The 12,680-nt window shown below is 31.1% G+C and overlaps 1 protein-coding gene across 1 annotated transcript in view; it reads right to left on the bottom strand.

The window, feature by feature from the left end:
• Positions 1-12,680, bottom strand: part of SI (sucrase-isomaltase) — a gene marked incomplete at its 5' end in the record, with an annotated part of 105,568 nt that overhangs the window by 45,834 nt on the left and 47,054 nt on the right. Inside the window, 8 exons of the mRNA XM_082624891.1 lie at positions 953-1,123; positions 2,090-2,139; positions 4,932-5,020; positions 7,225-7,349; positions 8,253-8,309; positions 9,311-9,395; positions 10,244-10,398; positions 12,300-12,416. Of these exons, the coding sequence (XP_082481017.1) occupies positions 953-1,123; positions 2,090-2,139; positions 4,932-5,020; positions 7,225-7,349; positions 8,253-8,309; positions 9,311-9,395; positions 10,244-10,398; positions 12,300-12,416 (849 nt within the window). The remainder of the gene's footprint in view (positions 1-952; positions 1,124-2,089; positions 2,140-4,931; positions 5,021-7,224; positions 7,350-8,252; positions 8,310-9,310; positions 9,396-10,243; positions 10,399-12,299; positions 12,417-12,680) is intronic.

Here is a 12,680-nt window from a genome sequence, read left to right as displayed (position 1 = left end):
TATTATTTAAATTTATATTGATTAGTTCTTATAGTCCTAGGAATATATACATTATAGTGTATTTACTAATAAAAAATAATTAACCAATACATATTTTTATGGAAATTCCTAAGTGAAAAACTCTGGGCCAGAGGACTTAGAAGCTAGACAAAAATACTCTAAGAAAATGTCCTACATCTCAATTTAGAATTTATGCTAACATTACTAATATTTAGGAAGATAGGAATGGTAGAAAAGTAAATGCCAATAAAAATCACTTCCATGTTCTAAATTATTTTTGTCTCTACCATTTTAAATAATTAATTTTTTACCTGAAGCAACATTATGATTAAATATGACATTTTACATATGAGGAAGCTGAGATAATGAGAGATTAATTTATTGTGTTTAAATGCATAGACTGCAGGGCTGGAATTTGAGCCCAATTCTGTTACTCCTTTTCCCTCTCTAGTACACTTGTTAAACAAGGCAAGAATGAGGATAAGAAAGGGACTACTAGAAGGGGAGACTGTAAACAAAAATTTGAAAGAGAAGTACAAGATATATTGAGGACAAAGGGAGTTCATGAAAGGAGAAGAGATAATTGACGTAATGGATTCAATCATTATCTTAAGAAGTCTTAAATGAGAAGGTAAAACTTTTAGATTCTTTATCGTATGCAGTAGGTAAGAGTTCAGGGTAGGAGAATGGTATCAAAAAATATTCAAAAGGCATACATAAGTGATATCCAAGATAAAATTAAATAGAGAGGGAGAAGTAGTATCAATTCACCTTAAGGTTGATATCTCAACATAAATTGAGATAACCTAAAATGGAATATTGCCAGCAAAAGGAAAAGAAAAGAAAGATATGTAATGAAGAAAAAAAAAAATCACAAAACCAAGAGCCTGAATGGTTATATAATGTTAAATATGAGAGTATGTGTTAACTAAAATATATTGATTGTATTTACCTGGTTGGAAGTATCATAAGTGAAATTGTAGTGAGCTCTCATTGGTTGATTATCTTCCATCACTGAAACTTCTGTAACAGTGTCTATCAACCCAAGGATTTTTATAGTCTCAAATGTTAAAGTGGTTCCTTCCTGGTATGATGAATGTGTGCATATAATATCTAATTTGTTCTGAAAAATGTATATAATATTATATATCAAGTAGAAGGTCATTGGATACAAATCAGAAATAACAAGTGTATTTATATTGATTAAATCTTATAGTTCTAAAAATGTATAAGCTATAGTTTATTTACTAAATAAAAATAATTAACCAATACATATTTTTATGAAAATTGCTAAGTGAAAAACCCTAGACAAGAGAGCTTAGGAATTAGCCAAAATTCTAAGAAAATGTTCTACATCTCGTATAATTTAGAATTCACTTATGCTGATAATACTAATAATTTAGTATTATTTAGTATTAAATTATGGCATTATTTGGTATTTAGTAATACAGTATAATAAGAAAAGAACCAATCATCTATATCTCCATTCCCAACAGCTCTTCACATCAAAGTACCCTATATAAATACACTTATTAGTAACTCTTTAAAATTGTTTTTTATACGTGTTGTAAAATTATTTTCAGAGATAAATTATGCATGATGCACATCATGTATATTCCTTCTCATTCTCTTCATTGGTGAAGAATAAATTATCTTTGGCAAAAAAGAATATATGAAGAAATCTAACTTCTACAAAGAACATTGCTACTAATTATTCAAAATTTAATCTTGTGCATAGCTTTTTCATTTTCACCTCAAATCCATGACAGTCACGGCTGTGACTGGTATATTAAAACATTTTCAAATATACTGAGATTATTTTCCCAGGACATATTGCTTAAACTAGACATAGTGCTACAAGAAGACTGAAGATTTCTGTGCATCATTTTCATCAACAGAAACTCATCTATTACATTGAAATATAAAAATTTAAGGTATTCATATATAATTTAATAATTTAAATTGAACAATGTATTTTGTTTCTTTCCACTGATTTCTGGAAAGAAATGTAACATCATTCCAAGAAAAGGCACAGTCTAGACATTAACAAGGTATTATATTTAGCTATGTGTTCAAGGAGAATGCTTACATTAGAAACTGAAAATGTATATAAAATGTAGTTGCCATTTTGGATGGTATCTGAAATGGTGAAAAAAAAATTATCAGATCAAAATGTAATGTTAAATTCTGTTTTATTTTTACAGTTAGACAACACAGGGAATTTTTTTAAAAATAGATATTATTTATTAATGAAGCAAATTAAACAGATTATTCTTTTAAATTAAGGTTCTTAATTATCTTTAAATGAAACTATTATGGTAGTTTATTTTCCCAGGAAGTAAAGGTAATGAATCCATCTTTGCCCAGTTTGATTTTTCAAAGACTGCTAAAATAGTTCTGGAAATTCAGAGAGCACAAAACTTTTAGTAAAATATATATAATTAGAACTATTTTTTTAATGATATTTTATCTCTTTTTAGTAAACTGTGTAACATTCAGTTTATTTTGGGAAGACATGGCACACCACAATTTTGGTTTGCATCTTTCAGTATATTTTTCATTATTTGAAGAATGAGTGAATGTGGAGACATTAAAGTTTCAATAAACTTTAGTGAGAAAAATTGAAGAAAACAATTATTTTCTGCATCATATATGTAAAAATGTAACATAACTTTTTATCAACATGTTTCTTTAACAGGAACTAAAGATTATAACTAAAATAATTAGGAAGAAACAGAGTGGAAAATATAAAGGGAATACTAGGATTTATATACAGTACTTTGAATAACATTAATTTACTTAAAATTTTAATCCTAGGAAATAAAAATAGAATCAAAACCCGAACTGAAGGTCATTTTATTGTCTTGTGTTTGATTGATTATTCAGAAATTTTTGATTTTAACTTTTTAACACACTTCAGTATATAGATATCATATTAAATGACTGATTAAATCATAACTCCATATTTTTAATCATTTTATGTGAAGTAAATTATCAATATAATTTTTTGCAAGTAGAAAAAATGAATGAATTTGGAAATATTTATATAATCTGAGAAATGAGAATAACCTTAAACTCAGGTTTCACATGCTACCAATAGAGGTATTATCTCAACAACATTCTTTACTTGATGATTATGAAAAAATTTACTTCTGCTGGAATCCTCTCTTACAGAATTGCTAGGTAGTAAATGCTTTGAATCTATTCTCAGGGCAGAGCTCACCCTAGTGTGTTTGACTCTAAGGTATTTGAGAAAGAGGGAGAAGGCTGGTGTGCTGGCGTAGAAGGAGCAATGGAGAATGGTAGGGCACAGTTTGTGTGTGTGTGCATGTGTGTGTAAAATGTACAGGACATAGTGAATGCTCTAGGTCTTGGAAAAGACTGTGGCTCTTAATTGAGTAAAATGGAGAATTGATAGAGGGTTTTGAGCAGAAGTGTGATGATTTGAATCATCTTTTAAAGGGATTACTCTATCTGCTGGTTGGTAAATAGAATGTAAAAAAGGGGGATTGACAAGAGCTATTGACCTAGAGACCAGTTAGGGAGTTATTGCCGTAATTAAAATGAAAACTAGTGATGATAATGGTGGAGTTTATGAGAGAACCAAGATCCAGGTAGAACCAAGAGAAATTCCTAGGTTGTGACAGACAAGAGTGAACTCTAAAGTTTTTGGCATCTTGTAGAGATGAAATTATCATCAACTGACAAGGGGAAGACAATATATCTGGTGGAGCAGATATGTTGTGGTAATCTACATATCCATAGGAGATACAACTTAAAAAAGAACAGAATTTTTTTCATAGATTCCATATTTTCAACATTGTAAGAGAGCACACCAATACATAGGCTATTTCTTGGAGTTAATTTAGAGATATTTGGATGTTTCATATACTATATACAAAGGCATATAGGGCATTCTTTAATATATCTGAAAAGTAGTGAGCTATAATAGAAGGTAAACTATAATTTTTTATATGTACATATATAAAACACATACCTAAGAGTCCTCTATTAAAAAATAAGATTAAAAAACCTTAAATTTATGAGACTGATTGTAACTAAGTGAATTCAAAGAGATTAATTTTCTATGGCATAATTTAATATTAGCAAAAACAACTCTTTTTATTCCCTTGGTGTACTGAATTCTCAAATTTGGATCTAATTAAATAAAAGATATTTAATAATTGAAATAAATTGTGATACGTTTATATGGCAAAATCATTATCTCAAATAATTTGAAATTAAATAGCTAAAGCTTTTTTATTGAAGTATCATTGATTTACAATGTTTCAGGTAAAGCAAAGTGATTCAGTTATACATGTATGTATATATATATATATATATATATATATATATATATATATATATATATATATATACTTTTTCAGATTCTTGTCCATTATAGTTCATTAAAAGATATTGAATATAGTTCCCTGTGCTATACATTAGGTCCTTGTTGTTTATCTATTTATATATATATATATAGTATTGTGTATTTGTTAATCCCAAATTCCCAATTTATCCCTCCCCCACTACATTAATTAACTAAAGCCTTAATGTTGGTTTTCTTTTACAGTAATAAAACTTTAGTTTTAACCACTATAATCATATAAGATAGTTGAAAATAGGATGCAAGTTATACATCTGTGAATTTACTACCTATTTTAATTTTTATACAGTACTCTAATAAAGATATTTATATTTGTCAAAGACTTTTTGTGATAAACCAAAAGATAAAACCAAATATTGTAATTAAATATACATAATTTAAATACCAATGTTAAATTTCGTAAAGTAACCTAAAATCTTAAGATAGATAAAAAACAGCAATTAAAAATTAAAACTTGTGACATTTTTGTGCAATTTTATAATAAAAGCAAAACTTCCCATCATGAAATGAATATTTAAAAGCATATCACTTTGAAACTTACCTTTAGTTTCTCCATCATCCCAGAAAAAGTCTCCTTTTGCTGTGTTATCTTCATCTAAAGCAACTATAAGTCCTAGAGGGTTATTTCGGCTGTTAAGTAAGTTTGGGTGCATATATGAATAAAAATAAATGTATAATAGTGAAATATCCTATAAATAAATCCATTTCAACATAAGGGACTTGTAGGAGTTCTGCATTCACATGAGAAGACTGATATTAATCAAATTCATGTCTATACTTATTAGTAATTTATCAATGAGAAAAATAATTCATATGCTTAGAAAATAAATGAAAGGAATAAATACAATATGGAGGGCTTCCCTCGTGGCACAGTGGTTAAGAATCTGCCTGTCAATGCAGGGTACACAGTTTCGAGCCCTGGTCTGAGAAGATACCACATTCCGGGGAGCAACAAAGCCTGTGCACCACAAATACTGAGTCTGCTCTCTAGAGCCTGCTCTCTAGAGCCTGTGAGACAAAACTACTGAGCCCACGTGCCACAACTACTGAAGCCTGTGCACGTAAAGCCTGTGCTCCAAAACAAGAGAAGCCACTGCAATGAGAAGCCCACACACCACAATGAAGAGTAGCCCCCCCAACGCTTGCTGCAACTAGTGAAAGCCCACGCACAGCAACGAAGACCCAACGCAGCCAAAAATAGATAAATTAATTAAATTAATTTTAAAATATACAATATGGAATTTCTTGGCGGCCAAGACACCATCAAAATTGAAATGGTATAAAAATATTTCAATTCAAATAACAAAATTAAATATATCTTATGATTGCTTAATTCAACATGTATTTGCCACATACACATTAACCCTAAATTGCAGTGTACCAAGGTTACATAACAATGAAAAGCACTATAAAATAAAATTTTAAATGCTAAGTGGAATCTCTAATAGTCTTACAAATGAAGCTAATTCTATCATGTGAAATGAAACATGATGAATATTTTTTTAGTTATATACTGCTATAGGTTTTTAAACTTAAAATGAGGCTATACAGTTCAGGTAACTGCTCTATACAGAATATATTCCTTCCAACATGCACTCATCCAAGTGTATGTTTCTCTTGTTCAATACAGCTCTAGAGTATAACCAATTATTTTGAGAACATAGTCATGAAACAGTTACAATATGAAAGTAATACATTCTAGAAAACAAAAATAATTAAGTTACTAACACACATCCATTCACTCATTAATTTGTTCCTTCAACAAACATTTAGAGAAAATCAGGAGCCTATTCCATAATAGGCTGACACTATTATTGGTTTGGGGACTAAAGCAGTGAAAAGTCAAGTCTCTGCCTTCATGGAGTTTATAGTCTGGGGGAGCAGACACACTACATACAAGAAAAAGTAAAAATATAATTCCAGATATTCTTAATGGGGCTTCCCTGGTGGCGCAGTGGTTGAGAGTCTGCCTGCCGATGCAGGGGACATGGGTTCATGCCCCGGTCCGGGAAGATCCCACATGCCGTGGAGCGGCTGGGCCCATGAGCCACGGCCACTGAGCCTGCGCGTCCAGAGCCTGTGCTCCGCAGCAGGAGAGGCCAGAGCAGTGAGAGGCCCACGTACCGCAAAAAAAAAAAAAAAAAAAAAGAAACAAACACAAAAAAACAAATATTCTTAATGTTATGAAGAAAATACAGCAGAGTAAGGAATAGATATCTATTGGGGTGTTGTAGAATATGGGGAAATGTGTAGACTCAATATGACACATTCTATCCATGTACCCAGAATGAATGTTGCAAGATAAAGCACCAGAATTTTCAAATTTCTGCTTTTTATCTAAGCAGTTCTAACATTTATTCTTACTGAACAACTTAGTTTCTATCTTGTTCTTTACTTAACAGAAATATCTACCTCATTTATTAACTTAAAATGCTTTAGCTGAAAGAAAAACATTGTGACATTTATGTATTGAAAATCCAAATACGTAACAACTGACATTTTAATCAATTATATAACTTACTTAATACTTCATTTTTTATTAAGAATCAGCCGTTAACTTTAATTATACATATTCTTTAGAGAATGTCAGTACATTTTGGCATAGGAAATAAATTTCTAATCTATGCCTATTTTTTAAATCAAGAAGTTTGTAGTAATATACATAATTTGATTCTTCTCTTTATAAACATGATGGTTATATGTAAGAAGTCCTTATGTATATCAAATATCTTCTGGAGAAAAAACTAAATATCAATATTTGATTCTTAATAAAAATGTGAAACATTAAAACTTGAATTATATTTCAGATTTCAGTTAATGCCTTTTCATTTTACCTTGCTGTTGTAGTTACAGCAGGTTGTTGAATGGGGATAATGTAACCTCCTCTAAGATGTAATCCTATTTTGTCTGCTGGAAGATACATATCAACACGTTGTCCTTTCCATGGCCTTTTTGCACCCTAATATTTGGAAGATAAAAATATTTTTTTCATTATTGTAAAGAATTTAAACCCCATTTTACTAGAATTACACATAGGAATAATTCTTATTATGAGAAATTTGTGTCATCTTAGTGAATATTAACATGCCATTTTCTAACTTTTAAAGAAAACTCTTTCAGTTTACTGATGAAATCTGGGTAAAAGTAAGTTCGGTTTCACAAAAAAATCAACGTAGAGAAATCCATTTCCCTTCTACAATAATTAACAATATTCTTAATTAGCACTATTTTTTATTCTTTGTTTTGGTTTAAAGTTAACCATGTCTCTAGAAAGAATTTTTTAAACATCAGTTCTCATAAAAATAAAGTGTCTGCTTAGCAAATATAAGTGCATTACAAAATACTTTCCTTTAAAATAAATATTCTCAGAAGGTCTTGGTCAATTTAAAAAAAATAGGTTGTGTGTATGAATCCTGCTACATTGTCTTTTCAAGATTGAGATGAAAATCTTTCCCAAACATTACAATATACCATATAAAAACAAATGTTTAAGATTAGCTTAATACTCAATTTTCTGGCCATAAGATGAATATGTAAAATAGGGAAATTATTAAAATAAGTTACTACTCCTTCTTAAAATTACTCTTGACCTTTTATTTCCACAATTTAAAATGGATAACTCTTTACACTAAAGAATATAACTTCATATTAATCACGTGCAAAAAAACATATACTTTCTCACATGCAACAAACTATACACCCACACAGACTCTTCCACATTATTAAAATTTGGAATTATTATTTTTATAATAATAACAGAACTACTGAAAAAAAGATATGTTGTGTGTTTGGAGTTAAGTTTCCATGTACAGATGTTGAGCAATATGTACTTGTGATCTATTATTATATTAATGTTACTTACAGTTTCAAAATCATACCAAGTAGCATTAGGGATGTATGCACTCACTGTATCTGCTCCCTAAAATAAACAAGATAATTTGTATATAGATATATAGATATATATTTTTTACTTCAATATGTAATGGAAGAGAATCACATCGAATGTTAAGTTGGATTTTCATAGTGAAGCGAAAAGAAACTTCCTTTGTATTGTTATACTCCAATATTTTCTATATATAGTAATCAAAAGACTATTTTACTAGCTTTAGATATTATAATGCAAAATATTCCTAAAGCAAAGATGAAATTAATTTAAGTGGCAACTAAAATAATGGATACATGCATTTGTATTTCTGTAATCTACATGGTAATTGTGAGTGTGAACACATTCATTGCTGTATATTTCCATGGCATATAGACTTTTTTTTTTTTTTTTTTTTTTTTTTCCGTATGCGGGCCTCTCACTGCTGAGGCCTCTCCCGTCGCGGAGCACAGGCTCCGGACGCGCAGGCCCAGCGGCCACGGCTCACGGGCCCAGCTGCTCCGCGGCACATGGGATCCTCCCAGACCGGGGAACGAACCCGCATCCCCTGCATCGGCAGGCGGACCCTCAACCACTGCGCCACCAGGGAGGCCCTAGACTTTTAAATAACAGATAAAAACCATATAACTCATTTGACTATTTTTCAAAATTTCCATATGATCCACTGGTTTTCAAGTTCACCTTTAGTTACAATATAGCAAAATTTCAATGTCTATGTCTACTTGAATGAGAATTCCTTGTTATTACTGTAAGATTTGATTTCATTTCATAAATAAAGCTTTCCTTTTTAGAAGAATACTAATTTTATACAACATTTTTTCTCCCCAGTACATATTATATATTTGAACAGCATAAATCTACTTAATATATTTATAATTTTTCACAATTTCTTCTGCATTTTAGAATTCGGTTTAATACTTATCTGGTTGAAGCAGTCTATTGAGTAATATTTATTACCCAGATGTTTTGTAATTTAGTGTGGATTTGATTATACAAAGTTTCCATTAAAATATAAATTTATTAAAATTGTATCCTACCTGTTTCAAGACAGGGGTAATAAGTAATGAGGGGCCCCATAAGAACTGAGTGTCCTCAATCCAGCTATTAGTATCCTCATAAAACCTAAGAACAATGACAATATTTACAATACAAAGATAAAAATAAGTTTTCCCAATTCTTCATTTGGTTTATGTTTTAAGTTTTCCCTGGGAATAATTATTGTCTTTAATTTTACTTATTTAATATGTCATTTTGAATCTATAGTTATTACATCCTTATGGTTCATCTGACACTCAAAAAAAGATGGTAGAAAGGAAGGGAGAGAGGGGAGAAAAGAGGGAGAAAGGGAGAGAGGAAATTAGTTCATTTGGAACTCAAAAAAATCCATCATGTATGATAAGGCTCCTTTTTATCTGTAATAAACTATTCTGTTTAATTCATTTTTATCCTGTAAGATAGTTTCATAAAGTACCAGAAATATTTCATATTCTACTTTCCTCCTTTTACACTTTTTTCTTTATAAACTCCCATTTTGACTTGGATTTGAAAGGATCTTTAGTCATTTCTTAAGGAAAGTCCCTGCCTTGGTCAAGAAGTACAAAGACAAGCACAATTAATTGTTTTGTAACTATACTATACACTATCTATAATTAGATGATTTTCACAATATATACATGATTATATTTTCAGTATTCTATATTTAATATTGCTTATCGATATAATTTCTCAAATTATTCCACATATCTTTTTCCTTTTAAGTTCTATATAATTCTCACATTTCTAGATTAATCTTGTCCAATTCAACAAATTAATTATATTTACTACCATCATTCCACAGTTAATCAACTTATTTACATAAGTGTAAGAAAAAGCAGTAGAAATCTACTTGACATCTTGATTTACCTCTATTAATTTTTCATATGTCTGAATATAATTTGAAAGATACTGAAATTCTTGAACAGAGTACTCACTCATGAAGAACTGGCCTTGCTACTGTTTCTCCAAACATATGGGCTTTATAAAATAGAGTATAGAGGAAAGGTAACAAGGTATAGCGAATATTCAAATAGTGCCTTGATGAATTAACCAAAAGAGAATTCAGTCCAAAAAACGCTGGATCCTGATGCTGTGGCATAAATAGAGGAATTGAAATAGGAAAGTTAAAACATGAATGAAAATTAAAATAGAAGCATTAAATGTATTTTTGAAAACCAAAATGTATACATTTTATCTTGTTTGTAAAAAGTTGAGATTACTCCTATTTCATTATCAAAGGATATGAATTTCTAACTTTTATGTTTTCATTTGGATATATTATATATTAATTAAACTTTATTTTAAAGTGGACATTGCCCTTTTAAATATACATACTTAGAGAAGATGGAAACTATTTTAACAAAGCATTCTTCTCTTCTATTATTTGTGGTAGATTGAATTATTGGCCCCAATTTTCATGCTTCCTTGTACCCTCAACTTTTGCTATGTGACTTTGCACCTACCTCTAGCAGTGGTTTGTACTTCCCCACGACTTGTCTTTGTGCTCAGCTATATGACATACTCTGGCGAATGGAGTCTTACTACATGTGACACCTTCAAGTAAGGGCTGGAAATGTGCTTACCTGAGGACTTGCTGCCTTGTGCCTTGCCATTGCTATTAGAACAATAAGCCCAAATGGTCTGCTAGCCAAGGGATACAGGGAAGAGAGCTGCCTGGCCAGCCTATAGGCTTGCAACTTGAAGGACAGCCTCCTTGCTGAGCCCAAGCTAGATTAGCTGACTCTCTCAGCCAAGGTGTAATGATGTGAGCAAACCTGCTTAGATTTCCTGTTATGGGTAACAAAATTAACTGAGGGAACCAGCTACTGCTTCCCTAGATTCACCATATTTACCACAAAGCCACATTTCCCTTTGGCTGCTCCCAGGAAATCAATGAGCAAGGTGGGACTACTATTCAGGCCCATTCCAGGGAGATACAGGTGTCTCCCAGTGGTCAACTTCGCCTTGAGGACTTCCTACTGGACCATATTTTCCTTAGAACTGGGCTGTAGTATATAACTCTCCCTATCAAACCTTCTTTGCCTTCATCTTCACCTGGTTCAGACCTGAATTGTGATCTGAAGGCTCTCTCCACTTTCTCCTGCTTCCTCAAATTTATCCACCACAAGTGCTTCACAAATAAATCTCTAACATGTCTAATTGTCTCTTGGCATCTGCTTTTTGGAGATCAGAAATGAACACAAATTATAATGTAATTCGTATCAGGATCTCCCATGAATGCAAATTTCTTGAAGCATCACTTGGGTAGATTAGGAAGTGACGAATATCCAATGTATATCTTTTACTTCTGTACTGTCATGCTTCCTTCCAGGCTGAGCTCTGAGTGGTTGTCCCTCTTCTCAAAGAGAATTAAGCCCCAGTGTGTGCACAGTGAATATTTTTAACCAACACATACTTAATTGACTTAATGCTTTCACCTAATTTCCTCATTCCCTTTGAGAAATATACCTATGAGAGCCCACTGCACGCGGAATGCTCAGTTCAGATGCATGTTTTAAAAGTGTTAGTTTTATTTTTTCCCCACCTGTCATTACAGTTTTACCTATTACAGAAAGACTATGGCCTCAAACTGCTTTGCAAGTATCTTTAATTTCTTGTGTATTTTTAATGAAAGAAAAACTGGAAATCCTTAATAGTATATTATATTTTTATGAAAGTTATCTGGACTTATATTGTTAGAATGTAAGAATCCAGACTCAAAAAGCTTTGTCCTTAACTTAAAATATTGTGATTTGACACATGTGTATATGCTTTAGGCTTAAATAAAATATTTATGCTATGAATATGTCTCATGATTTCCTTATTTGATCATATTTATATATACAAAATATTTATAGACCTTGAGAAGAGGACTTCCAACTTTTCTTTATGATTTATACTACAAACCCTCAGACCAGATCTTCTATAGATATAAATTTAAGTTAAAAAAATATGTTTTATTTTGAAACATGGAGAACAAGAGGCATTTACCTCATATCCATCAGCATTATGGTTTCTGGAAAATGGATAAAAAGCCCCAAGTTGCATCCACCTTCTGCAAAGCTCTTCTGTGGTCTCAGCCACAAATCCACAGATATCTGCTCCAACCTAAATAACATACATATCTATTATTTACAGTGTAAGGATTCTCAGATTTGCCCAGAGCATCACATTTTATGCCTCAGCTGATTAATTTGCACTATCAATCTTTTTGTTTTACTGTCTTCATATACTCTTCCTTGGCCAAGTTTATTTTCCATTTTTGCCACATTACTTGACATTAATTGAATGTATAAAGCTAAAATTGTATTATTAAAATATGTTGTGTCTTAATCAAAAACTCACCCCCTATGATTTGACTTTTCATATTTA

This window comes from Mesoplodon mirus (assembly GCF_964341445.2).
Source record: "Mesoplodon mirus genome assembly, chromosome: 6".
In the NCBI taxonomy this organism is placed as follows: domain Eukaryota; kingdom Metazoa; phylum Chordata; class Mammalia; order Artiodactyla; family Ziphiidae; genus Mesoplodon; species Mesoplodon mirus.
The sequence above is the reverse complement of the archived record's forward strand: the minus strand, read 5'-3'. Positions and strand labels throughout refer to the sequence as shown.